The sequence below is a fragment of the Equus quagga genome, chromosome 1 (genome assembly GCF_021613505.1).
Source record: "Equus quagga isolate Etosha38 chromosome 1, UCLA_HA_Equagga_1.0, whole genome shotgun sequence".
Classification (NCBI taxonomy): Eukaryota; Metazoa; Chordata; class Mammalia; order Perissodactyla; family Equidae; genus Equus; species Equus quagga.
This window is the reverse complement of record NC_060267.1, coordinates 68,928,008-68,955,848: the sequence shown is the minus strand read 5'-3', so window position 1 is coordinate 68,955,848 and position 27,841 is coordinate 68,928,008. Positions and strand designations below refer to the sequence as shown.

The 27,841-nt window shown below is 45.7% G+C and overlaps 1 protein-coding gene across 4 annotated transcripts in view; it reads left to right on the top strand.

Annotated features, from left to right (window-relative positions):
* ABCA1 (ATP binding cassette subfamily A member 1) overlaps positions 1-27,841 on the top strand; it is a 130,515-nt gene that overhangs the window by 87,306 nt on the left and 15,368 nt on the right. For all 4 annotated transcript variants that reach the window (XM_046671442.1, XM_046671423.1, XM_046671432.1 and 1 more), the window contains 22 exons: positions 295-516; positions 1,593-1,797; positions 3,032-3,145; positions 4,960-5,131; positions 6,608-6,739; positions 7,681-7,823; positions 8,017-8,154; positions 8,986-9,206; positions 10,653-10,725; positions 11,652-11,854; positions 12,969-13,017; positions 13,214-13,327; positions 14,391-14,539; positions 16,223-16,347; positions 18,016-18,114; positions 21,164-21,353; positions 22,406-22,500; positions 23,492-23,524; positions 24,595-24,700; positions 25,561-25,635; positions 26,149-26,318; positions 27,606-27,783. In XM_046671442.1, coding sequence (XP_046527398.1) covers positions 295-516; positions 1,593-1,797; positions 3,032-3,145; positions 4,960-5,131; positions 6,608-6,739; positions 7,681-7,823; positions 8,017-8,154; positions 8,986-9,206; positions 10,653-10,725; positions 11,652-11,854; positions 12,969-13,017; positions 13,214-13,327; positions 14,391-14,539; positions 16,223-16,347; positions 18,016-18,114; positions 21,164-21,353; positions 22,406-22,500; positions 23,492-23,524; positions 24,595-24,700; positions 25,561-25,635; positions 26,149-26,318; positions 27,606-27,783 — 3,006 coding nt within the window. The remainder of the gene's footprint in view (positions 1-294; positions 517-1,592; positions 1,798-3,031; positions 3,146-4,959; positions 5,132-6,607; positions 6,740-7,680; positions 7,824-8,016; positions 8,155-8,985; positions 9,207-10,652; positions 10,726-11,651; positions 11,855-12,968; positions 13,018-13,213; positions 13,328-14,390; positions 14,540-16,222; positions 16,348-18,015; positions 18,115-21,163; positions 21,354-22,405; positions 22,501-23,491; positions 23,525-24,594; positions 24,701-25,560; positions 25,636-26,148; positions 26,319-27,605; positions 27,784-27,841) is intronic.

Sequence of the window (27,841 nt, the reverse complement as noted above, 5' to 3'; positions counted from 1 at the left end):
GTAGTATTATTTCTTGGAGAAATGAAAAACAAAATTGTCTGTCGAGACGGACCTTGATGAATATCAACCCTGGACTCTGTTCTATTCCTGACTCTCCCATTATTTTGCTGTGTTGTCTTGAGCTGGTCATTTCCCTTCTCTAGGCTTCAGTTTCCTCATCAGAACAATGAACCGCACTGTTCCTCTATATTATCTCTAAGATGAGTATGACTAAGCCCTGGTTTCTTCCTATAGATCACATAGGATGTGCTTGCTTGGTTAGGCAGCACATTTAATGGGTCTCTTCTTTCCCAGTTAGGAAACCTGCTGCCCTACAGCGACCCCAGCGTGGTGTTTGTCTTTCTGTCCGTGTTCGCGGTGGTGACCATCCTGCAGTGCTTCCTGATCAGCACACTCTTCTCCAGAGCCAACCTGGCGGCAGCCTGTGGGGGCATCATCTACTTCACGCTGTACCTGCCCTACGTCCTGTGTGTGGCGTGGCAAGACTATGTGGGCTTCACACTCAAGATCCTCGCGGTGAGTGACTCTGGCCCCTCTGCAGGAGCTGCAGTCACGGCCTGCCTCATATTTCACCTCCCCTTTGTGGTCCAAGTGAGAATAGAAGATAAGACATTCTCTTTCCCATGGGACTTGAATCAGTTCTAGATTCTAAGCTCCTTGAAGGCAGAGATCGTGTCTTATTAAATTTTTGTCTTTAGTCCTCTCAGTGAATGCTGGTTGAATTGAATGGAATGGAATTGTTTCAGAGAGCCGGACTATACCATGAACCTGGCTGGGGACAGATGGCATTGAGGAATGCCTTTAGACAATAGATGCCATCTCTGCCTCTTATCTCCCAGCTCTGTTGGCCCTGTTAAGCTCACCACAAAGTCACAGCCAGAGATAGAACTGAAAGCTCTTGAGGTCAGAGATGGCTCCTTTTTGACTCTTGTCTTCCTTGTGTTCAGTGTGGAGTTTCGCTTGAGTAATGTTTTCTGAACTGCAAAAGGCTGAGGAGCAGGTGCCCCATCTCCCCACAAATCCTGGACTTCAACTCTCCCTTCTCTTGTACAGAGGAGGAGAGGCCTTCGAGGGTAGGCAAGCCCCTATAAGAGCAAGTTGCCAGTTGTGCTTTGATTTTTCATAGGATGCTCTAGGGGCCTCACTCTAGGCCCCTTTAGACAGCAGTAGCCCCAGACAGGCTTCTGTGACATTGAGTCATTGCTGGCTGAGCAGGGAGCTTGAGAAGACCTTGATGAGTGAGTGTGTGTGTGTGTGTGTGTGCGTGTGCGTGCGTGCAAGTAGGTAGATGTAGGGAGCAGGATTGCTGAGCCCTTGGGATATCTTTGGAAGCATAAAATTTGAAGTTTTACATTCCATCATACATGCATTTCTGAAATGTGTGTGCATAATGAGTGGTTATAAATAGAATCATTTTATATGCTGCCAGGGAGCCCACTCCCCTAAAGGGACTCTGTAGATGAATACTTCCATATCTTGTAATTGATCCATTTTGCAAATTCAAATTTCTCCAGGTGGAATTTACATTAGAAATGATAGAAAAATGAGAGGGACAAGAAGATGGATAAGTGACTTTGGCCTCTTTCTCACAGAGCCTGCTGTCTCCTGTGGCTTTTGGGTTTGGCTGTGAGTACTTTGCCCTTTTCGAGGAGCAAGGCATCGGGGTGCAGTGGGACACCCTCTTTGAGAGCCCCATGGAGGAGGATGGCTTCAACCTCACCACCTCAGTCTCCATGATGCTGTTTGACGCCTTCCTCTATGGGGTGATGACGTGGTACATCGAGGCCGTCTTCCCAGGTACACGGAGCTTCCACATGGGGGGAACCATCTGCTGGGGAATTTCAAGCTATAGAGCTTTCCTCCTTTTGTGCTGGAATTTCTGCAGGGCCTGGGGCTCCCTGGAAAGTGGCTAGGGCTTTAGACTCGTGGCAAACAAGTAGACCAAAGAGAAGCAGCTGATGCTAGCAGTACAACTCTTACTACTCTCATTTCTTGAACACTGTGTGCCAGGCACAGTGCAGAGTGTTTTGTATACTTTGGTTCATTTAATCCTCGTAAGACTACTTGGAGGGAGTTACTGTTATAACCGGTTTTTACAAAGGAGAGAACTATGACTCAAAGAAGTTAAGTAACTTGCCTGTGGTCACACGACTGGTAAGTATCAGTGCTTGGAGGTGAACCCAGTTGGGAGATTCCTCCCAGTGCTCACCCAGAATTGCCTCTAGTGGAGGTTCTGTTGCCTGAGTACAGTTACGCATCACTTAACCCTGGGGATATGTTTTGAGAAATGCATTGTTAGGTGATTTCGTCGTTGTGTGAACATCAAAGAGTGGACTTACACAAACCTAGGTGCTATAGCCTACTATACCCCTAGGCTATATGGTACTAACCTTATAGGGCCACTGTCGTATATGCCATCCATCATTGACCAAAATGTCTTTATGCAGTGTATGACTGTACGGATTGTGAATAATAAGATATATTGGCTCTAAGCCCTTGCCTGTGATTTAATCAAATTAGTATTCATAAAAATTCATTTTGATACTTCCCTTAATAAATCTCCTTGACTGTGACCTGCCTTTCATATAGATCAAATTCTGAGACAGTGAGGTTTAACTTTCTGGTTCACTTTCTGATTTTCTTCTAAGGGAGTGTATGTGAAATGTTTAATTACCCCTACCGGACCTTCCTGCCTTGAATGTGCAATTTTATATCATAGAGATCTGGATTCAAATTCTGAGTCCTTCACTTACTGGCTGAATGACCTTGGGTAGACGACTTATCCCTCAGTTCCCCCATCTCTGAAATGGGGGCCATACCTGTCTCGTGGGGCTGTTTGGAGGATTCAGCGAGGTGTAGAATGTATGTTATACATAGTAGGTCTCAGCAAATGTTAGCTCCCTCTTGCCCCACCTCCATGCCCGTCCGTCCCGACTCCAAAGGCTGTGCCAAGGAGGGAGTGACTAACTGGAAAACCTCAGGAGTGCCGGGGTGTTGTTGAGCTTGGCTCACATCTGTGCTCTGCTTTCAGGCCAGTATGGAATTCCCAGACCCTGGTATTTTCCTTGCACCAAGTCCTACTGGTTCGGCGAGGAAAGTGATGAGAAGAGCCACCCTGGGTCCAGCCAGAAGGGAATATCGGAAAGTAAGTGCTGCTGCCACCACTGACTGGGGGGCGAGGGATGGCTCTTGCTCTTTAGAAGAATCTAAATTCTTGCAGAGAAATCACATGCAATGCCCCTTTCCAAAATCTCCCATGCCATTTGTGTCCAGTGCTGTGACTTATTCATGAGTCACTGTCTGAGTCTCCAGGGGACATTTCCTTTGTTTTCTTGGCTTCTAGGAAAGTGGCTCTTGATCTCTAGACCTTCACTCCCCCACTCCCTACACACACACTTTTGATGACGCACTAACAGCTAGAAGGAAGACATAAAGACACCTGTGATTGTGGAACTGTAACCTTGCTGCCTGCCTTGTCGTAATGATCAATGTATGAGCCTGTGTAGGGTGATACCACATGCCTGCCACAGAGCTCAGCCTGTGCATTTGATGTTCTCACCCTTCACTACCCGGAGCCCTAATCCTCACCTGGCTCCTGACTATAGGTAGAGATGCCCACGGTTCAGCAGAGGCTCTGCCTTCTGGGCTGTTTGTTCAGTTTCTTGGAAGGAAACTCCGTCTTTGTGCTCAGTTTCTTAAGTAGTTAATAAGTCTCTGTTCTGCTGATCTCTTCTGTGCCTTCCTCTAGTTGCCAGTGGTAACGTATGATGTTCCTTAGCAGGCACGCTAGACTGCTTACAACTGGCCCTTGCCTGCTGTTCCAGCTGCTTCTCCTGCTGTTCCTGCTCTTCTTATCCATCCTCCTCTCTATACTTGGCTTCTGTATCCATCACCTAAAACTGCTCACAGTTGCCAGAACATGTCACATTCTTCCACACCTCATACCTTTGTGTGCACTGTGTGCTTTCACAGGGTAACCCTCCCTCCAACTTGCTTGCCTTCTGAATTCCTGCTTGCTTTTCAAGATCTGGCTCAGTACCCCTCCCCCTGAGTAGCCCTTCTAGATTCCGAGGTAGTCAGTTACTCCATCCTCTTGAGATTCCATGGCATTAAACAATAAAAAAATTTATTTTAAAATAATTATAGGCTCACAGGAAGTTGAAAAAACTTGTATGGGGGTCCCTTGTACCTTTCACCCAGTTTCCGCAGGTGGTGATGCCTCGTGTAACTATAATACAACATCAAAACTGTGAAGTTGACATTGGTACAATTCACAGACCTTCAGATTTCATCAGTTTTACATGCCCACATTCATGTATGTGTATTTAGTGCTGTGCATTTTTATCACACGTAGATTTGTCTAATCACTGGCTCAATCGAGATGCAGCACCATTCCATCACCCCAGCTCTCTCATGCTACCCCTTAATAGCCACAGCCTCACCACTTCCTCCCCAGTCCCTGATACCTCTCAGCCACTAATCTGTTCTCCACGTCTACATTTTATTATTTCCAGAAGGTTATATAAATGGAACCATAAAAAAAGATTGACTTTTTTCATTCAGTCTAATTCCCTTGAGATTCATTCAAGTAGTGATGTGTATCTACAATCCATTTCTTCTCGTTGCTGAATAGTATTCCATATGTTGGCTGTACCATACTTCCATGGCATTTTTAGATGTGTTTTTAAACAACCTTTAGCATCTTCTGTTTTAGTTACTTGTCAAGTCTTTTCCCCCCAATAGACTGTGGATGCTGCTTTATCATTGAATTTCTGTCACCAACACTATGGCCCAAATAGGTCCTAATTAAGTGTGTGTAGGCGACTTGCCTGCCTGTGAAACCGGAAGCGGCCATGGAGAGAGGACAGCTCTACAAGTACCAGCGTAGCCCTCTGTGTCTTGACACTCCGCTTGTCAGCATTTCCTGCGGGTTCATTCCTGCCTTCTCTCTTCTCACAGTCTGCATGGAGGAGGAACCCACACACCTGAAGCTGGGCGTGTCCATTCAGAACCTGATGAAGGTTTACCGAGATGGCATGAAGGTGGCAGTCGATGGCCTGGCCTTGAACTTCTATGAGGGCCAGATCACCTCCTTCCTGGGCCACAATGGAGCCGGAAAGACCACCACCATGTAAGAAGAGGGTGTGGCTCTCTCAGAAGAGCCACTGGAAGGTTCTGTAGTTCGGTTAGAAAGCCATCCCTAAGGACCTGGCATTGGTCACTGGGGAAAGGGCAGAGAGCACGTGAGGAGCTGCTGAGTGCAAAAATATTATCTGATCACAAGAGTGTTTTCCAAGTGCTAGTTTTTGCTTGATATTATTTCTTCAGCCTAGGACAGTTGGGGGCCTTTTGATGTCCTCTCCCATTTAGTTCTCAAAATTCTGCAATGTTCTTGGAACCTGCAGCTCTGACGGCTCTGAGAAAGTGTCTCCTTTTGAGCTTGTTTGGTCAGAACTGTGAAGCGAGAATGTGGAAAGATGGATGTGTGGGAGGGAGGTAGTATTTTCAAGGAACTCCCTCTGAGCAGATGTGAGAAACAGCTGGACAGCTGGCTCTACAATTGCTCTCTCTGAGACCTACAAGGGCCTTATAATGGGAAGCTTGAGAAGGGAACACGGGTCATAAAAACACCAGAGTTAGCCTCAGTGGCTTTCAATGTGGTCCCTCAACCATTGCAAAGGGTGTATCTTTGGGGGTAACTGTCTTTTCCTGTTTTTCTTTATCTTTTTTTTTGTTAATGAAAAAATCTATTATTAATATTGCAGAAAATTTTTAAAAGGCACACAAACATCCTACCACCTAACACAAAAATTATTTTTATCTTTGAATAATTTGTTCTGGACATGATTTTAGGCATACAGAATGTATTTTTTTTTTTTTTACTTTTTTTATTAAGATTATGATAGTTTACCAGAATGTATGTTTTAAAGTATACTTCCCATTGCAGATTGGAATCTTCATTTAAAAAATGCTCATACTAGACCAACCCTGGTTGCCTAGTGGTTAAGTTCAGCACTCTCTGCTTCAGTGGCCCAGGTTTGTTTCCCAGGCATGGAACCACACCACTCGTCTGTCACTGGCCATGGTGTGGCAGTGGCTCACAATACAAAAACAAGAAGGGGGTCCGGCCTGGTGGTATAGTGGTTAAGTTCATGTGTTCTGCTTTGGTGGCTTGGGGTTTGCAGGTTTGGATCCCAGGCACGGACCTACACACCGCTCATCAAGCCATGCTCTGGTGGCATCCCACATACAAAATAGAGGAAGATTGGCAACAGATGTTAGCTCAGGGCCAATCTTCCTCACCAAAAAAAAAAAAAAAAAAAAAAAAAGATTGGCAGCAACTGTTAGCTCAGGGCAAATTATCTTCAGCAAAAAAAAAATCTCATACTAAAGTTGCCATTTCCAGCACATAGGCCCACTCTAGTTATTCACCAAGACAAAGACTACTTTGCTTTGTGGAGGTCTATTGGGGTCCATTAGGAAGGAATGGGGCTGGGAGGGTTGAGGCCTCTGCTCTGTCTGCCCTGGCTCTGCAGCCTGGAATGGAGCATCTCCAGGGGAGGGGTTCTTAATGCTGACTCTTGTACTTTTTAATTTTTGTCCTCAGGTCAATCTTGACTGGGTTGTTCCCTCCCACCTCCGGCACCGCCTACATCCTGGGGAAAGACATTCGCTCCGAGATGAGCACCATCCGGCAGAACCTGGGGGTCTGTCCGCAGCACAATGTGCTGTTTGACATGTGAGTACCAGCAGCACTCGAGGAGCAGACCCTCCTGGATGTGTGTGTTGTGAGTCATGGCGGAGTGGGACTTCAGCACTTTACCTTCTTTGGGGGCGGCAGGCCTCGCCTTCCTGGACACATTGGGACCTGGTTGTCCTTCAGTTTTAGGAAAAGTAGGAGGTGAATTGTTGAGCAGGAGATGTTCCATCTGTCCAGCGGGTGGATGGGGGCTTGAGATATGGTGCTCTCCATCACTGCCATTCTGGACGGCCAGTTAGCCCATCCTGTCTCCCACTACACACCTCCGTGATGCTGACTGCAGCTCTAACGCCCAGGCCTGGCAGTGCCTCCTGCCCCTTGGTACAATGGCCTCTTGTGTTTCCTGCTCAAGACATTTGCTTGCATTCAGGCTGCCCCATCAGCAAGGGGTCTCCCTGGGAGCCCTCGTGGTGGAGCAGAGAAAGACCTGAGCTCTGTGACTTCGGGCAAGGACTTTTCCCCTTATGGGCCCCAGTTTCCTCTTATCTACAGTGAGCAGCTTAGGCTCCTGTTCTCCACAGGGGCCTCCCTTCTCTCGGGATCAGAGGTCCTTTGAGGTTCAGGAGGGTCCTGCAGCTTAATGGAGTTAAGCCAGCCTCCTGGTTGATGGGGCTTCGAGGAGGGCCCTTTACAGACCTGTGATTTAGAGTTGCAACTGTCTGATGCACGGTGGCTGGGCCTGCTGGGAATAGATTGGAAGTGACCTGTCACCTTTCAGCTTTGGCTTCCTGAACAGCTCATGTGGTTGCTCACTATTGTTCCACCTTGAATCCTTCTTGAAGATTATTTTTCAGAAGTCGATAAAGTTAAAAAGGAAAAAAAGGTGGAGGGTGGAGGAATGTGCCCGTTCTCTTCTGTTCTGGCACTGAATTCTGGTCCAGCCTGTGGGGCCCAGAGCTGACCTGTCCCTCTGTCCTCAGGCTGACTGTTGAAGAACATATCTGGTTCTATGCCCGCCTGAAAGGGCTCTCAGAGAAGCACGTGAAGGCAGAGATGGAGCAAATGGCCCTGGATGTCGGTCTGCCACCCAGCAAACTGAAAAGCAAAACAAGTCAGCTGTCAGGTGAGGCCCGGAGCTGCCTTCCTTCTCCCCTCCCGCCCACTACACACACAACAGCTGGTGCAGGGTCCCTGGCTGGGAGTGGGAGTGGGGTCAGAAACATGTCCTGAGCCTGTGCCCAGGTGGGCATCTCTATACATCTCTTACCACTTTTGCCTGTGGGGCCGGTCCTGGAGCCTCTCTCTCTCTCTCATAGGTGGAATGCAGAGAAAGCTCTCTGTGGCGTTGGCCTTTGTGGGGGGATCCAAGGTGGTCATTCTGGATGAGCCCACAGCTGGCGTGGACCCTTACTCCCGCAGGGGAATATGGGAGCTGCTGCTAAAATATCGACAAGGTAAATGAGGTGTGTTTATTCTGTGTCATGGGCTGGGAGGGAGGGAGGGAGAGGCTCGCCCTGTAGCTCAGGGCGGTTCTTGCTAAAGCGACAGAATTACTTCTCGGGGGAAAATGCAGAACTTCTTAAAGCTCTGTGCTCACCCATGGTATGCAGGTAGGAGGCCTGGTTTATAAGATACTTAAAGTTTATGCTTCATTACCTAGGGGCCTACAAAAGGAAGAGAAACTGTGATAAAGGGCATCTCCTCTGGGTCCCTACAGCCCCCAGTGCTCCCTCTAGCATAGAACTTACCCGTGTGTATTATAACTGTGTCCACTATAGACTTAGGTTCCTGAGAGCAGAGGCTGTGTCTTTCTTTATATTTGTCACCAACATGGTGCAGGAGCACAATGGGCACTCTGCTTAGAGATACAGAGACAGTACATGAGGTTACTACCTATGGTGACAGCCTGAGGAGCATGGGCTTTGGAGCTAGCTCTGGCTGGCCGTGAGACCCTGGAAAAGTCATTTAACTTGCTTCAGTTTCTTTACCTCTGATAATAGTAGTGCCTACCTCGTAGAGAATTAAGTTTAATGAGCATGCATGAAGACCACCCAGCACACTGCCTAGCATGTAGTGAGCTCCCAAATAGATGTTCCTGGTTCTTATTTCTCTGAGGATGCAGTAGCTGTACTCACGGCTTTGCCATCCTGGGGGGCATGGCCACACAAGGTTCCAGGTCTTTGTCCCAGGCTTACCTCTGCTCATATTCTATAGTTTTGGCCACTGCAATCAATGAGAACTGACAGGCCTCACCTGTCTCATGTCCTTGTGTTTGCGCCCGGCAGGCCGCACCATTATTCTCTCCACCCACCACATGGATGAAGCGGACATCCTGGGGGACAGGATTGCCATCATTTCCCATGGGAAGCTGTGCTGTGTGGGCTCCTCCCTGTTTCTGAAGAACCAACTTGGAACAGGCTACTACCTGACCCTGGTCAAGAAGGATGTGGAATCCTCCCTCAGTTCCTGCAGAAATAGCAGTAGCACTGTGTCGTACCTGAAAAAGGTGAGCTGCAGTCTCAGTGCTGGGCTGGTGCCGCGTCTGTGGAGTCAGGACTTGTTGGCTGCGAATGGCTTGTCCACCTCCACCCGACTCTGCCACATTGCGGCCACCATTTCCCTGCTCTGTGGTCCCTTTGGAATCACGTCATACCTCATACATGGAAAGCTCAGGAGACTTCTGCTCCCATGGTGCTAGCTCTGTAGAATCCTGTTACTGTTTCCTATGGAGGTACAGTGAATGATGGAGAAGGTCCTTAGGGGACTTTATTATGTCAAAGAAAAGAGACTTGCCAAGAGCTAAGAGCTTTGGCTGCAGAATGCCCTCTGTTCCTGTTCATTACCTTTGAATCTCATTGACCTTAACTTTTAAACTACAAAACAGCAAATATTTATTGAGCACTGATTTCCTGCCAGACAGTCACTCTAGCAGACTCTGGGCATGAAAGAAAATAATAATTCTTTGTAGCATTGTTATCGTTTGTAAACTTTTTCTTACATCTCTCATCTCGAAGTGCAATGCAGCCCTGGGAAGAAGGTGTTATAATTATTATCCCAGATGAGGGAGGAGAGGTTTTTAGGGGTTTGGTAATTTATTCAACGTCACCCAGCAGGTAAATACAGAGTTGGGACCAGAACCTAATAACCAGGTAACTTTTCTTCTGTGCCAAAGTACATGCCTGAGATTTATTTGTGTGTTGAAACCAGTGTTGCCTAAAATGTTTACATGCCAACTTTGAACTCCTGTCTACTTATTTACTTTTTTTTTTAAAGATTTTATTTTTTTCCTTTTTCTCCCCAAAGCCCCCCGGTACATAGTTGTATATTCTTCGTTGTGGATCCTTCTAGTTGTGGCATGTGGGACGCTGCCTCAGCGTGGTTTGATGAGCAGTGCCATGTCCGCGCCCGGGATTCGAACCAACGAAACACTGGGCTGCCTGCACAGCATGTGAACTTAACCACTTGGCCATGGGGCCAGCCCCTACTTAGTTACTTTTTAACTAGTGCCTAGTTACTCAAAGTGTGGTCTGAGGGCCAGCAGCATTGGGATCACCTGGGGGCCTGTTAGAAGTGCAGACTCTTGGCCCCAGCTCAGACTTACTAAATCAGAATCTGCATTTTAACAAGGTTCCCTGGTGATGAAACACACATTAAAGCTTGAGAAGCACTTAGCCTGGCAAATCCCATGCCTGAGATGGTCGGTGAAGGCCTGGCTATGGCATTCATCGGGAGGCCACAGTTCTGTTGACAGCTCCGCTTCCCAGCCTCTCATGCACACATGTCAGACAGAGGCCTCAGGAGCCATGGCTGCCCAGGTGCATGTCTCCCACAAGAAGCTTTTTGCTCCAGTCCTCACACAATAGAGCCTCTTGGAAGCCCTCCCTGGCGAAGGTGGTGGCGGCTATACCATGCTCGGTCCCTGACCCATTCTCACCTCCTTCTTTGCCATCAGGAGGACAGTGTTTCTCAGAGCAGTTCTGATGCTGGCCTGGGCAGCGACCATGAAAGTGACACGCTGACCATCGGTAAGGACTCTGGGGTTTCTTATTCAGGTGGTGCCTGAGCTTCCCCCAGCTGGGCAGAGTGGAGGCAGAGGAGGAGAGGTGCAGAGGCTGGTGGCGCTGACTCAAGGTTTGCTGCTGGGCTGGGGCTGGGTGGCTGTGGGGGAGGGTGCAGCTTGGTGGCAGATTGGCCTGACGCTTGCTGGGGAGCCTGCGGCTTGGTCTGGGAGCTGGTAGGGAAGTGTCCCGGAGAGCTGAGATGATTGGGGAGGGGGCTCCCTTAGGGAGTGGATCTGGCTGGACACTGGAGACCAGGGATGAGGAGCTGAGGGCCAAGCCAGTAGGGAGGGATTTGAGCTAAGGGCCTCAGGATGGTGAGAGCCCAGGAGATGAGGAACAGCCTGCTGGGTTTTCCTCAGGAGGTGTGTATAGGAGGCCAGTGTCACCAGTAGCACATATGGAACAGAAGCCTTTATTCTGGCCATCTCTGCCCAGTCCTAACAGCTGGCTTTTTCCAGGAAGACTTCTCCTTCCATGAACTGTTTGATTAACCCTCTATTGAGGTAAATAGAAAGAGCCTCCTTTAAAAAGTTATGGAAGGGTGAAGAATCATTTAAGCTTCCTTTACTCACATTTTCCATCGGAGAATCTTGGTGTTTAGGTGATAGACACCAGGCTTTTAACCTTGGAAAGTCACCCACCCATCTACCCACCCATCCACCTACAATGTACCAGCTTTGGTGACACAAAGGTGAATAAGACATAGTCCTTGCCCCCAGGAACTCTCATGCCAGAGATGAACATGTGGAATGACTTAAGTATCTGAGACAGGTGTAACATGTGGGGCAGTGGGCTTCCGAGGAGTAGGAAAGGGAGGAATCGGGGGATGGCTGGACCTTGATGTGGGGCCTCCAAGCTGGCTGAGCCACTTTGTGCTTTGGTCCCTACAGATGTCTCTGCTATCTCCAACCTCATCAGGAAGCATGTGGCCGAGGCCCGTCTGGTGGAAGACATTGGGCATGAGCTGACCTATGTGCTGCCCTATGAAGCTGCCAAAGAGGGAGCCTTTGTGGAACTCTTCCATGAGATTGATGACCGGCTCTCAGACCTTGGCATCTCAAGTTATGGCATCTCAGAGACTACCCTGGAAGAAGTAAGTTAAGTGACTGACTTGGAATATAGCAGGGCCAACACTTTCAAGGCCGGACAGGCAGCCTGCCTTTCCTCTGGGAATAGGATTACCATAGGGCTGTTCACTGAGCCCTTAGGTTGTTGGCATTTGGGTCATGTTGGCCCCAGTTAAGCCTTTAAGGTTGTAGTAGAAGATAGTAGGAACGAAGTATTAGGATTGTTCCATGGTGTGACTGTGTCATGACCATGCATAAGAAATGACCAATGTTTATAGAAAATCTACTTGTGCCAGGTGCTGAGTTTGGTGTTTTCTTTCTTTCTTTTTTAAATCATCGTAACTTCATTTAATCCTGCTAACAAGATGAGAAAGTGGATACTCAGGTGCTAAGCTAGGATTCAGAATCAGGGGTTTTGGGCTTCAGAGCCCATGTTCTCTCTCCTGTGTGGCAGTGCCTCCCTTTAGAGACACAACATCACAGACCTTGAGGGCTGGAAGGGATATAAAAGTTGTCTGGCTCAGTGGTCCCCACGCTTGACTGTGCAGCAGAATCACCTGGGGATATTATTGACAAAAAAAATTCTAAGGCTCAGCTCCAGGGTCTTTGAAACAGAATTTCTGGGGGTGAGACTTTGATGTCTGTGCTTTTCTTGCATACTTCCTAGGCAGTGGTCTGTAGATCAGAAGTTGGAAATCATTGGTCTAGTTCAGATTGTCTTCTGATGTTTGAATCCCTGCCATAACATTTCTAGTGATGGCGAACCCATTATCTCCTGATCATTCTGTCTTGGATAACTCATCACGGTGCTAGCCCACTCACAGATCTGGGGCCAAAGACCTGAAGGAAGCCGCTTAAGTCATTCCCTCTAGGTTCAGAACAAATTTCTTCTGCTGCTGTGACCTAATTGTCATCGCTGTAGCTTGAAAATGAGTGTCTGGATTGATTGTTTTCACCACTGTGGAAATGTTCTCTGGTTAAAAATGGCTTTTCTCCCAAGTGACTCTGACAAGTGTTATTAATAAATGAGTCTTGTACTGTTTATTTGTAGGGACTAACATGCCATTCAATAATCATGGCATTAATGGTTGTTCTCATAACGTGGTGTTTATAATATTCTCACTTACTCTTATTTTTCAGATATTTCTCAAAGTGGCTGAAGAGAGTGGGGTGGATGCTGAGACCTCAGGTAACCCTCCAGGGGGCGCTGCACCCTCTCAGGGCTGTGCCTCCTGTAGGCTGTCTTAGTTCACCACTGTAGTACCTTTCCCTTTGAATTGTTTTCTGACATTCTTATTTTTAGTGTGATGGGTTTGTTACAGATGGGGAGAGTTTGTTTTGTTACAAATAAAATGAAATGTGAGATTCTTTCCCTTTGCCTTCAGATGGCACCTTGCCAGCAAGACGAAAGAGACGTGCCTTCGGGGACAAGCAGAGCTGTCTTCGCCCATTCACTGAAGACGATGCTATTGATCCAAATGATTCTGACATAGACCCAGGTCCGTTTGGGCAAGATCTGTGTTTCGTTGCTTGAAAGTGAATTTCTCTCTTATGTTCTTCTCCGGTGTTATCTTTTGATGGCCTTGAACCCAGGATTATAGATACCTACAGGGACCAAAGGGAAGAGAGAAAATGAGAAAAGCCACTTCCCTTTTCCAGTGTTGTGCACACGGTCAAACCTGAAAGTGCCTGTTCTCATGACGTCCTTCATTGAGTTGAGATCTTTCTCTCAAGATACACATCAAAAGATGGTCCCTCAATCCTCTGAATCCATTTATGATCTTTTCTGTAGAGTCCCAGTTTCTTGCATACATCAGAGTCCCAGTTTAATTGTTGAATAGATATTCTTTGAATGGATGGATGATTTTGAAAGAGTCAGAGAGGTGAATTTGCTTTTAGAGTTGATTGTACCCTTAGACTTAGATATTTTGGATGACTGTGTCCCTTTGTGTTTGGGGATGGAGAAGGGGAGGCAAGAAATCAAGCAAATATTGGTAAGATGTCAAAGCACCACAGTTACGAATCATTTGTTTTAGATGAGAATTTCTCTAAATTCTTAGCAACAGAAACCTTTCTGGCTCATGTCTGTGGCCCCCGTGTTCTCCCTGACTCCGCACGTTGTCAGTACTTAAGTCATTTAAATCTGTCCATCTTTCACCAAGAATATAATAGATGGGAGACAGATTGCCGTTGTGTGTTCTCAAGTATGTCAGCCTGCAATCATGGCCTGTTTCCTAGAATATTCTATCAGGAATTGGGATGATCTGAATGACTGCATGCAGCACCCAGTTAGGTGTGAACGCATCTCTTCAGTGGTCTCAGGGCACCTTCATTTTCTGCACTCATCAGACAAGAACTGAAAGGCAGAGACTGCTGTTGTCACACATTTTGAGTCATAACTGTTTCTTGGACATAGATTTGTCATGAAAGCCCTTTTACTTCTGAGATACTTTTACCTTCAAATGCAGACCTCCAGGATGGTGACTGAAGATGCCAGAAGGAGCATGGTGATGTCAAAAGTGCCTAAGGTAATAGGTGACCTTGAGTGTTGGCTTCTTGCAGAATCCAGAGAGACAGACCTGCTCAGCGGGATGGACGGCAAAGGCTCCTACCAGGTGAAGGGCTGGAAGCTCACACAGCAACAGTTTGTGGCCCTTTTGTGGAAGAGGCTGCTGATTGCCAGACGGAGTCGCAAGGGATTCTTTGCTCAGGTGAGAAGTGCTGTTCCAGGCAAGGACTCGGCCTCATGGGTGGTCCCCCTGACCAGTGGAGGCAGGATAGCATCGTGGGTATGAGACGGATGCTGGAGCCAGATTATCCATCTTTCCATGTCAGTTCTGCTTCTTGCCACTGGTGTATCTGCGGGCAAGTTACTCCTCTGTGCCTCAGTCTCCTCAGCTGTAAAATGGGGACAATAATAGGACCTGTGACATGGGGTTGTTATGAGGGTTAAAATGAGTGAGTGCTTAGACTAGGCCTCACATTAGTAATTATTATTATTATTATTTTTAGTAGTTTTATTGTAGAGGAGAGCATAACAAGGACAAATTTAGAAAACCTGGCTGGGCAAATTCAGTTTTCATAACCTGACAGCTGATATGCCCAGACGCACTTGACATATGAACTTATTGGAAATATGATTTTTCTCTAAATTGATGATTAACTGCAAACTGATAGGAAAGATAATCAGAGAGGTCAGAAAAAATTGTTGAACAGAGACAACTCGGTACTCTTATTGCCTGTGTGTCAGTGTCTGCATGCTAACTGGCTTGGTTAGGAGGGAGAAAATTATTCCAGTCTATGAAGTCAAGTAGCACAGAGGAAGAGTCTGCAGAGATTCTTGCCTACACACTGCGGGTGATGCAGAGAGTGTGAGTTTGGAGCATCCAGACCTGGTTTTGGATTCTGGTTCTGCTACTTATTTGCTGTGTGACTTTGAGCAAGTTACGTAGTCTCTGTTACCTTGTTTGTTGATTGGTGATAATGCTACTACTGCTTAGGGTTGTAAAAGTATTTGAATGAGATAATTCTTATTTCAGTACTTTCCCATGTAATTATTCACTCAGTAATAATTTTATGCATTGAAACCCTAGTTTATTAGACCCAGGGGCATCATTTAAATCTTTAAGGTTTTTTAAGCATAGATTTTTTAGGAATAAATGGAAGAACCTTACAGTTTTCTTATAAAGTATGTACAGGTCCTTGTTCTCAGAGAAGGTACAGGGGTAAAGTTTGAGGAGGTACAAGAGGATTTAGATAATTATCCATTTTGAGGCCATCAAGGGAGACAATGGCTGCTTTCCTTTCTTGGAGACATTGCTGTAGAGTGGGTTTATCAGAGTGTGGGATCTGAATGGGTCATCCAGTGTCGGTCTCAGATTACAAATGAGAAACTGAGGCCAGAGTTGGAGGTGACTTCACATGGATCCACTTGTAGTAGAGACAGAACCAGACTTCAGGTCTTCTGGCTCCTGGTCCAGGGCTTCTCCTCTCAGCCTTCCTCTGAGCTGAGCTGGGCTCATGGCCCAGTGTGTCTTTCTCAGGTTTTCAGAGGGAAAACGGCAGGACTCAGTGGTCTGAGTCACCCTGACGTGTGACCACTGTTTACTCTCTGAAGTTCTCAGCTTAACACCCCGACCAGGTGGCCGTAGCCTTTGGCCTGGTACTGCTTAGCTTCCAGAAATACCCTGGAGGGAAGAGGTTTAGTTTTCAGGCTCCACAGCTTCCAAGCCACTAAAAATGCCTTCGTGGAGCTTGGCTGTGGGCCCTGTGCTCATTCGCATGCTGGTTGGTCTGGGTGCTGGCTGGACACGTAGGGGCGTATCCTTTGGCCTTTTTTCTAACACTTGCCCTTCTCCTGCAATTTCCCTTCCCTCTCCATCCCCTGACTATAGATTGTCCTCCCGGCTGTGTTTGTCTGCATTGCCCTGGTGTTCAGTCTGATTGTGCCACCCTTTGGCAAGTACCCCAGCCTGGAACTTCAGCCCTGGATGTACAACGAACAGTACACATTTGTCAGGTATGTGTTGGCCTTCCGTACCGAAGGAGAGAGGTGAGCTCAGGCAGACCAAGGGTGTTTACTATGCTGAGGGCCAAGGGGAGGTGATCTCAAGATTTCCACAGTGGAACGGATTTTATCTGCTGTGGTTAAAGCCCCTACACAAATGAATATTGGACGCAAAGAACAGCAGTGAACAAAACCTGAAATAATAGTTCTCTGTGGCCGCATTTGAGCTCCTTTCCTCCTTATACTGCTGTTGTCAGGAACCGTCATATATGTTTATGTAAATAATCTGCCCTTGCAAAAACAATCTTTGAGCTATGTAATATATTTGGATTTTTATTTTGCTGTTAGTGCTGAGTGGATTCAGACTCCTGGCCTTCCTGTGGACAGCAGAGCGGAACCCTGCCTGGTCTTTTTGCGCCATCCTCTCCCCTTCCAGTGCTCTATCAGACAATGCTCTCTTGCTGTTCAAAGGGTTTTCATGGCCAGTTTTTTCAGAAGTGGGTGGCCAGGTCCTTCTTCTTAGTCTGTCTGAGTGTGGAAGCTCCACTGAAACCTGTCCACCGTGGGTGACCCTGCTGGTATTTGAAATACTGGTGGCATAACTGTCAGCATCACAGCAACACACAGCCACCACAATATGACAAATGACAGATGGGTGGTGTGGTTCAGGAAATGAACCCGGGCTGTGACTGTGAGAGCACCGAATCTTAACTACTAGACCAGTACACTAGGGCTAGCTTTGGATATTTACAGCTATGTTTAATTTTGTAGTTTAATTACAGGCCTTCCATACACCATAAGAGCATTGTAATTCCAGGTTCTTGTTTTCTGCACAGTACAATTCATGCATTTATTATCTATTCTCTTAGGTTGTAGATACTGGCTAGTGTTTGTTCTTTAAATGAACATACCAGCTACTCTCTATCAATCCACTGTACCAAAAAAAGGATAAACGAGTTTCTCCATTTCTTTAACCAGGAGTTTTCTTTAGTCCTCTAGTATTTATAGACCTTTAGATGGGGGAAGTATGTCAGTGATGTGAAAAGGGAAGCTTAAAAAAAAATACAAGAAAAAAAATACGTAAGCATGTGAATTGGTCTCTATTCTCTAACTCCATGTTCCCTCCTATTTGGTTCACGTTTACTGTCTTCTTTCCTTTCCCAGCAGCTGACCCTGTGTTGCCTAGGGCTGTGGAACATGGGCTGATGAAGTTTTTGTAATCCATGCCCAGTATTGTTTGTGTTTTCTAGTTGTCCATGCAAACACTCATCCAATAAAATCTGCCTCCCCTTTCCTAGAAAATCCTGGTTGTCTCTGCCTAATGGAAAATTATGAAAGTACTTTTGAAATACTGATCCTTAATGAATTTTACTCCATATTAAAATACATATGTAACTGTGTATATGTATGTGTGTGCATACACACATGAACACCTCCATACATGTAACTTACTTACACAAGCTCTACTTTGGAGTCCTGTATGTTACCTTGATAACAAATATATGGCCAGAGTCTCAGCTCCTTATGGGTTGGTTCTGTGTTTTATTCGTGTCGCTCTTAAGAGCTTGGCACACAGAAAATACTTGATTAAAAAAGTAGTTTAACTTAAGAATGGGGAGGTGGAAAATTCTCCCTGGTTTTAATGAATTGCTGAGCTGGCTGCCTCTCATGTACCCACAGTAATGATGCTCCTGAGGATGTGAGCACCCAGGAACTCTTGAATGCCCTCACCAGAGACCCTGGCTTCGGGACCCGATGTATGGAAGGAAACCCAATCCCGTAAGTGCCACTTTAGACCCTCTATGGCTGGCTGCTTCTGCTTGCCACCTGATGTGATCTGTGATAACACTGACTGCATTTATCAGCTGCATGCCACACTGTGACCTCCATCATTTGCCCTTTGAATCATTTTTTATTTTAAAAAAGCTAATATCTAATCAATATTACTTATCTAATCAAACCTATCTAATACCTAATCAAACCATCTAGGAACACACATAGCAGACCAGGAGAGTCGTCTATCATCCCGCAAAGAAAATCACTACAGACTTGTTTACTGCTTTAGAAATTAATATTTAATTTAATAGCTCTTTATACTTACTGATAAATGCTTTTCCCTTTTCTCCTTCCCCCCAACTCCTGTACCTAAGTGCAGAGATGAGCTGCCATGATTATCTAATTTGCAGTTTTGCTTATCAGCTTCTTCACTTTAACAACCTGAAAAGAGGATGTAATAATTTTTATAAAAATGGACATTTTCTTGTTTTAGAGTGGCATGTTTTATCATTCTTTCCTTAAATCCTTTTTTAAAAAAGTAGTCAGTATATAAATAAGTTCAGTGAAATACCCATATGACTCTTAAGTGTGTCCAGAGATGTTTGTGAGTAAAGACAATGAAGAGACGGGAGGAGCTTCTGAGAGAGCCGAAGGATGGCAGACGTGGGTTCAAGTTTCCAAGCTCAGGTAGAATTTGCAGTTGAGATCCTTAACCACAAACTCTGAGGAATTATCGAGAGTGCAAAAAGGTGTAGGAAGATTGCAGAAGGGCTAACTTGAATTCCAGATTTAAAGGGAAATACTGACCCTGCAAGTGACAGACGAGTGATTGCCCTGCCTGTGTGTGCAAGGTTCTAGAACAGATTTCTAAATGGATAGCTACTATGTACTTGTTAGGTCTTAATAATTGGATTCTTACTAAACGTTTGTTAGTACTTAATACTTAATGGGTAGTAAATCCTAGCAGCCGATGTCAGTTCCTAAAGAACAAGATGACGAAGGTGGAGAAGGACACAGGGACATCCTATCTGGATTTCACAAGAGTTTTTTTTTAAAGATTGGCACCTGAGCTAACATCTGTTGCCAGTCGTCTTTTTTTCCCCCTTCTTCTTCTTCTCCCCAAAGCCCCCCAGTACATAGTTGTATATTCTAGTTGTAGGTCATTCTGGTTGTGCTGTGTGGGACGCCACCTCAGCATGGCTTCATGAGCAGTGCCAGATCCACGCCCAGGATCTGAACCAGTGAAACCCAGGCCGCTGAAGCAGAGTGCACGAACCCAACCACTCAGCCATGGGGCCGGCCCCTCGCAAGACTTTTGATTAGATTCCACCTGAAGGCGAGATAGAAGAATGAGATGAGATGAGGGGTAGAGTTAGGTGGATTCATTACATGCCAGCTGAATACTATGGACTCATAGGTTGATGCCAGCCCTTGAAGGGTCTGTCGGAGCCGGGTCTGGATTGAGAACTAGCCTACAGAGACAAATGGGGTACTGCCCCTGACATCACAGGGCTCTCAGCTTTGAGGCAGAGCACCGCTGAAGGTGTGCTGGGAGCAGTCTGATGTATAGGCCCCACTCTAGCAACTTTTAGGCTTTTCAAAAGTAGTAGTGGGGCCTGCCCAGTGGCGCAGCAGTTAAATTTGCATGTTCCACTTTGGTGACTCAGATCCTGGGTGCGGACGTACGCACTGCTCATCAAGCCATGCTGTGGTAGGCGTCCAGCATAGAAAAGTGGAGGAAGATGTGCATGGATGTTAGCTTGGGGCTAATCTTCCTCAAAAAAAAAAAAAAGTAGTAGTAGAACTAAGGGAAGTTTGGCTGGGACATTTCCTTGTGGCATTTAATTTTGTCTCAGCCACTCATTTTTTGCAGGTTTTAGAGTGCGAGCTTCAAGAGGGCCCTGGGTCTTAGTTTGACTTTTTCTATTTAGTTTGGGTGCTTTAAAGGGAGAACTAGAGAGCAACCCCCAAAACTGTTCCATTTGATACGAGAATAAGATAAAGACTGTGGCTCTGCTTTAAATTGTAGAATTTTGGAACTGGAAGGAACACTAGAAATATTGAAACATGACTTGTTGAAACAAGTCATTTTATACTTTTATTTTACTAGTGGAGAAAATAAGCCCCGAGAGGGCCAATTGTTGTTGATGGCCTCACGGTAATCCAGAGCTCAAGTCAGGCATAAGGGCTTTGTCTTTTGTCACCTGGGGAGCTTGTAAACAACCTAGCTCTTCATGTCCCAAGCACTCTCACCCTCACTCACACCCCCCAATTCTCTACTTGTTTTGAAACATAAAGTGAATCTCACCATTCTCCACCAGATTTTCAGCACATTGAATGTAAAATCCAGACTCCTCCCCAGGCCTGTGTTATCTGGCTCCTGTCTCCTTCTCCTCGTCTCCCCTTGATCTTCCTGACACCTCATCACATTCCAGCCACACTGCCTCCCTCTGATTACTCAAGAAAAGAAAACTCAGGGCCTTTGTACCTGCACTTGCTCTTGCTTCTGCTTGTAATGTTCTTTTCCCCCAAATCTCGACCTGGCTTCTCCTCTCTCATCGTTTATGTTTTGGCAGAAATATCACCTCTTGAGGTGGTCCTTTCTCACCAGTTACCCCCTCTTTATTTTGCTTAATTTTTGGCCATCTGAGATTACATTATTGAATTGATGTCTAACTCTTCCTTGGAAACACAAACTCCACGAAGGCAGGGACTTTGTCTTGTTCACCCCAAACTCTCAAATATGCAGCACAGTGTCCGGCACATAGTACGTGCTCAATGAATATTTGTTGCCTGAACACATGGGCATTGACCACATGCTGGTGGATTGGGTTGACTTCAGTTCAGCAAATGAGCATTTAGGGCCTCTTTGCATTCCTTCATCCTTATCTGTAAAATGAGTTTGCAGCTTACAAGGCTATGAGGAGATCCAGCAATCAAATGGTGATGGGGTAGATGCATGCTTGCAGTTGTCATTGATTGGTCCTGTGCTCCTGAGGCAATAGGAAAGGCCCTCTCGGGTGATGCTACCCTTAATGTCCCCCCTTTGCAGAGGCATGCCCTGCTCAGTAGGGGAGGAGGAGTGGACCACAGCCCAAGTTCCTCACACCATCATGGACCTCTTCCAAAATGGGAACTGGACGATGGAGAACCCCTCACCTGCCTGCCAGTGTAGCAGTGACAAAATCAAGAAGATGCTGCCCGTGTGTCCCCTGGGGGCTGGGGGACTGCCTCCTCCACAAGTGAGTCTCTTTCCTCTGTGACTGAGCAGGTGGGGGTGCAGGGTGGGCTGGGAGCTTCTGTTTGGCAAGAAGGAGTGGATGACGTATCATTCAGGTGGGTCTCTTTCAGGCTTGATGTTAATTCTTGTCATAGGGAAAAGCATGTGAGTTTGAGGGGAGGGGGCCTGGACCACGTTCTTCCCATATCTGAGGGAGCTTAGCCTGTTTCTCTATTTTGAAAAGTCAGCCTAGTTACTGATTTGTTTGTGTTTAAGGCAGAACACAACACTCTGGATCAATGGGCTGTGGAAGAGACACTGTGGCCTCTCCCACAGTGGTGGTATCACAGGACAGGCTGTGACAGGTCCAGCTTCATCCCTGGTTCTGCCACAGATGAGCTGGTGACCTTGTATAGGCCACTCTGAGTCCCTGTGCCTCTTTTCTCATCTTCAAATTAAGGAGGCTGGCCCATAAAACTTCTGCGGGTCTCCTCAACTCTGACATCCTCTGAGACTCTGAGTGTGGGAAGCAGTGCTGAGCCATTTTTTCTGAGATGGATTTCAGGAAGAGGCCTGCTTCTGATATCTCTCTGCTGCTTTATCAGCATCCAGGTTGCAGGGTGAGGACAAGCAACTTTAAACGGGTGTGAGAACTTGAAGAGGTCTTGGTTACTTCTCTTTCAAATGATAGCCAATCTATTGTATGTCAGTATATAATCAGCGTAACTCCAATGAACAAAAGGAACAAAAGAATTCACTAGGCATAGCCAATGATGCTGCTCCCTAAAAACATTTTGTGACTATAAAGCATCATATTTTACTGTCTATTGTTTAGTAGGTCAGAATAGTTTCCTGGGGAAGACCTTGGCTTGGCATAAGTGAGTGGCCAGTGCTGAGGGCAGAATGGACCAGGTCTTGGTGGTTGGCTGATGGCGGTGCCTGGGCTCTTTGAGCAGGGTCTGGTCACACTGTGGTCCATGTTTGAGGGACATATGTCACTGTTGTCTTTATTTTGTTTTCCACCCCAATTCTGGTCCATAAAGACACATGTGCTTGGTTTTTCTGTGATAACAGAGAAAACAGAACACTGCGGACATCCTTCAGAACCTGACGGGAAGAAACATTTCGGATTATCTGGTGAAGACCTATGTGCAGATCATAGCCAAAAGGTCATTATTTACTAAACTTGGCCCTTGCTTTGTCATTACTGATCAAGGAATTAAAGGCCTAAAAATCGTAGACTGAGTAGTGGGAGAAACATCAAATTTTGGCCTGATTTTCTCTTTTGGAAGTTAGGATATTCTTTCAAACTAGAAGAGATGATGAAAGGTATCATGAACACTCAGTTGTCAGCCTCAAGATTGAGGCTGCCTGGTTCCAGAATGAAAGTAAATCTGGATTCAAATTCGAATTCTGCCCCTTACTAGCTGTTTGACCAGGGACAGCAAGTTACCGTTTTAAAGCCTGGGTTGTATAAAATGTGATGATAAGGTTGCTCTTACTAGTTTGTTGTGAGAATTAAATGAACTGATACATGTACAGTACCTCTCATGGATGGAATGCATGATAATATGTGGCGTATAAAGGGAGCCCTGGGCTGACTCAGGAGCCTGCCTTGGCTGTGGAGCCTTGAAAGAGTCATGTAGCTTCCTGGGGCATCGCAGCACAGTGCTGAGTCCTTAGCTGATGCTTAGGAAATATCTGTTGTGGTTTCCTTCTCATCATCTTGGTTAGTTGGGCCTCTTGGTTAGGAGTTCTCAGTGACTTTAAATGACACGGGTATGCTTGAATGCCAGTTACTGTGAGTTTCCAAGAAAGAGACGTAACCTCTCCATATGTCATCCATAATTGAAGTATTACTTTGAATTTAAAAAGCTTCTAGTTTGGTCCCTTCTTTGTCTATAAGGTGGTTTTTGAATCGGTTTAATGCAAGGCATGATTTTCATATAAATAATAAGGTTGTAAGATGGAGAGAAGACAGGACATGCTGATTAGGGCTCCTTTCTATGGGCACAACCCTACGTCACCACCCTGATCACTGGATCATTTCTGCCCCTTTGTTGTATCCTCAGGTAGATAGCTCATCCTTTTGTGTCATCAGGAATGGGATCACTGTTTCTTTGAACTGATTTTTGGTTTCTTTGTCTTTGGCTTCTTCAGCTTAAAGAACAAGATCTGGGTGAATGAGTTTAGGTAAGTGGACCTCTTCCTGCACTTTCTTTAGTTTCTTTGACTCCTGCAGTTCAAGAGGATGCTTTTGATGCAGGTGTCACGGATCCCGGGAGGTTGTTGGTCTGGGGGTTGTTTTGCCCGTGGTATTTCTGCTTGGTTCCCACCTGCCACTTCAGAGGCCTTTGAAAGCTTGGCATGCTGATTTCCTTGAGGAGATTCAGAAGTTGCTTGTGGGTATCTGGGGATTTAATAGGAAGCACAGTGTTGTGTGGGGAATGCCTGTGCTAGTTACACTTTGCCCCTAAATCAGATCCCCAGGGGTCTTAGGGACTTGAGGACAATTTTTCAGGCCTTTGGAATCAGACTAAGAAGGTCTTAGATGAAATAAGAGGCATCAAAACCATCTGTTTTCACTGTATTTAAATCCATTTATCCTTCTGGGTTTTGAAGGAACAGATGGGACTGGGGAAGAAGAGAGGAAGAATACTTGAAGTCCATTCATACCTCTTGGAAAATGAGATACCTTACATGGCTGCCTCAGAACTTAGCCCTGTCACTGCTTCCCACTTTTCCTCTTGGCCTTTTCTCCAAGGGCCAGGACCCACAGAACTCTGAGTAGAGCAAACTGGGCCCCCTATGGTGGCACTCATGCCAGGAAAGAGCCTAGCCTGTTTTGTAAGCCCTCCTTAGCCTCTCTGGTCAGTGTCCCTCACTGCTCGTCCTGACTCCACATCTGCTTGCCTAGAGTCCCAAGTTCAGGGCTGAGCCCACAAGGTTGGAGGAACAGCTGTGAGATGAACGACCATTCTTTCCTCAACGTCTCAGATATCTTGGTCTGTCTATAATCAGGCGCAGGCCCCTCCCCTTTCCCGTTTAGTTTCTATGAGCCCCCAAGCAGGAATCATAGAGTTAAGAGATTGCCAGAATCCCTTAGAGGAGGCCAAGGTGTAACTTTCTCTGAGTCTAACTTTGGTCCTACTTTGAATAAGCAATTCATCTATATGAAGCATGTACACACTTAAGTGCTGTCTGCTGCTGAAGGATATTGTGCACCACAGTGTCTGTGTTTTAATATTAAGCTGTTGTTTTAGGTATGGCGGGTTTTCCCTGGGCGCCAGTAATTCTCAATCACTTCCTCCAAGTCAAGAAGTTAATGACGCCATAAAGCAAATAAAGAAACACTTGAAGCTGGCCAAGGTACAGTATCCATCCCAAGACCTGTCAGAAAATGGGCTGAGAGTCACTGGTACATGAGAGTAGTTGGCCGGTAAATCAGATCACCCAGCAGCTTATTGTTAAGAATTTTGAATACAAAGCCATCACTGGCACTTAGTAATCTTGTGCCAGTCAAGACTGAACTACTCAGTGTATATTTAATATCTGAAAGTGTAGTTCAAAAACAAATTCAGAGGTTTAAAATCTCTCAGAATAACTTAAGTTTATAAATTTAGCCAGTAGGTAAATAAACTGGGCATAAGCATACTTTTCTAAAACAATTACTGGTTAAATGGGAAATGGATCATTTTCCTTAAGCTGGCAGCTGGCTTTAGGACCTGAGAAGCCCTCACTTAATTTCTCTGTATCTCAAGTTTCCCATTTTGCAGTGATAATTGAGGTCAGATGATGTGGACTCTAGGATCATGGACAGCAGTGATAGTCCTAGGCTCTGTGTCTCTGCTCTTGAGGCACAGACCCCACGAGTCTGACACATCTACACGTTGAGCGTAGTTTTGGGTCTTAGCATGATGCCAGGGGAACACTGTGAAGAATCCTCATCACCCAGTTATAGCCAGACCTCTGTGTCTTAGGACTTTGAGTCACAGGGTTTTCCCATGATTCCTCCAAGACTTGTGGCTCATGGCAACATCAGTGCTTTAGATTTCTTGTTCCTTGTTTCTCAGTGAGCCGGTTATTCAGTGGCTTCAAATTTCACCTCAGTGAACGAGGCAGTGGTGGTATTGCCCTCTACAAGGTTATCCTGTTGTCCAGACTCCAGACCTCCTGTTGTCCTTGCCTTGTGAACCATCCCACCTAAGGCCAGTTTCTGTTTTTCACAGGACAGTTCTGCAGATCGATTTCTCAGCAGCTTGGGAAGGTTCATGACAGGACTGGACACGAAAAATAACGTCAAGGTAAAGCCCCCTGTTCCAGTAGCTTCTTGATGAACAATAATCCTTATGTTCCCTGAAGTACTTTCAGCTTGTATAACTTTCATAGGGGTATTTATGACAGAGAAGAACAGACTAGTAATTTTACTGGCGAGGCTGTACATTATAATGATTAAAAGAATTTGCTTTGCTGCCAGACCCACCAGGTGGACCATGTGGCCTTGACCAAGTTACTTAACCTATCTAAGACTCAGTTTCCTAATCTATAAAATAGAGACAGTGATCATGGCTCTCTCAAAGCTTCAGTGAGGATTAAATGAGTTAAAGATACGAGGTAGTCAGCACAGTGCCTGGCCACATGGTCTGTGCTCAGTACCCTGGCTGCTGTTGTTACTTTGCCGTGTTCTCTGACCATAATGTTTTGTCCTGGTGTGTGACTGGAATTTCTGAAGTTTACGTGTGTGTGTTTTTGTGTGCACTTACCTCTGGAAGCTGGGTTTGGGAGCATCACCTTGTACCTGGCATGTTTTATTTCAGGTGTGGTTCAATAACAAGGGCTGGCATGCCATCAGCTCTTTCTTGAATGTCATCAACAATGCCATTCTCCGGGCCAACCTGCAGAAGGGAGAGAACCCCAGCCGGTATGGGATTACCGCTTTCAATCACCCCCTGAACCTCACCAAGCAGCAGCTCTCGGAGGTGGCTCTGTAAGTGTAGCTGGATCTGGATGGATCAGGTGGGGAGAGGAGAGGGTGTTTGGCGGAATCATGGAGCAGGGAAGGAAGTATGAAGCTGGTTGTAGAGTAACCGTTGGGGAAAGAGTTACATTGTGGGATGTCTGGGTTGGTCCAGGCTCGAGACAAAAAATGATCAGGTTATGAAGTGGCTGACAGGAGTTAAACTGCAGAAGATAAATGACTCTGATATGTAAAAACCATCACATTTAGTGAATTCATATAAAGTAAGTTAACATTGTTAATAAAGTCCTAAAATATTTTAACTCACCATTCACACGATGTTTAATAAAAAATCTGTTTCATTTGTTTTGAAACCACTGTTTTTAAACTTGGTGAAACATGCCTTTATCAGCTTGTGCTTTTAATTCCTGAAGAGAGAGAGAGTATGCGCACGCGTGTGTGTGTGTGTGAGAGAGAGAGTGAAGTTAAAGCCAATGTGACCTCATTTAGAGTGGATAGCCTTTGGAATCATAGAGATCTGGGTTTGAATCTGATTTCTAAACTTTCCGGATATATGCTGTTAAATGAGGCAATTCATGTAAATTGCTAAGTCCAGCACTTGGCACATGGTTGATATTCAACACACGTTAGATCCTTTTTCTGATATGGAGCATGGCACAGTTGTTATTTCTGCTTAACTCATACAGAATATCAATATATGTCACTGGGATCTTTATACCAAGCTCATATAAAATTTATATATGTAAATAGTTTATATTAAACCTGTTTAATGGACTTATAAGACCATTTTTCTTATAATAAGAATCTGATAGAATTTTTGTGTGTGTTAGATTGATATGCCACACGCTGTTGTTTTCAAACTTATTTACAGCCAGAAATTGTTTGAAGAGTTTCACACTAATATTTCTGCTTTATTTAGTTTTCAAGCTACACTAGCTTTTTATGTGTGAAAATTTACAACTTACTGCTCTTGGAAGGTCAAGAAGAGCGGAACAAAGTGATGCCATTAGGCCACTCTTAGACTTCCTGTAATAGTTTCTTTATGGCGGTGGACTCTTTTTGACCTCAGTGGAATCAGTTTTGCATTTAAATTGTCAGGTTTTTTTTTTTTTTCTGACTTGAAAATAATTATCTTTAACCCTGAATAAAATCTATTTGGTGAGCCTATTTTTTTCCCCGGGCTGTGCTTCGTGTGTGTGTGTGTGTGTGTGTGTGTGTGTGTGTGTGTCCGTCCTCCTGATTGAGTCCTCAACTGCATCAGTGGCCACTCATATCCTCACTGCCTTTCTTTTTCAGGATGACCACATCAGTGGATGTCCTCGTGTCCATCTGTGTCATCTTTGCAATGTCCTTTGTCCCGGCCAGCTTTGTTGTGTTCCTGATCCAAGAGCGGGTCAGCAAAGCGAAGCACCTGCAGTTCATCAGTGGAGTGAAGCCCGTCATCTACTGGCTCTCCAATTTTGTCTGGGACATGGTAAGAACACCGGTCTGCTGCTGCTTCATAAATCTCTGTCAGGGCTGGGGATTGGATG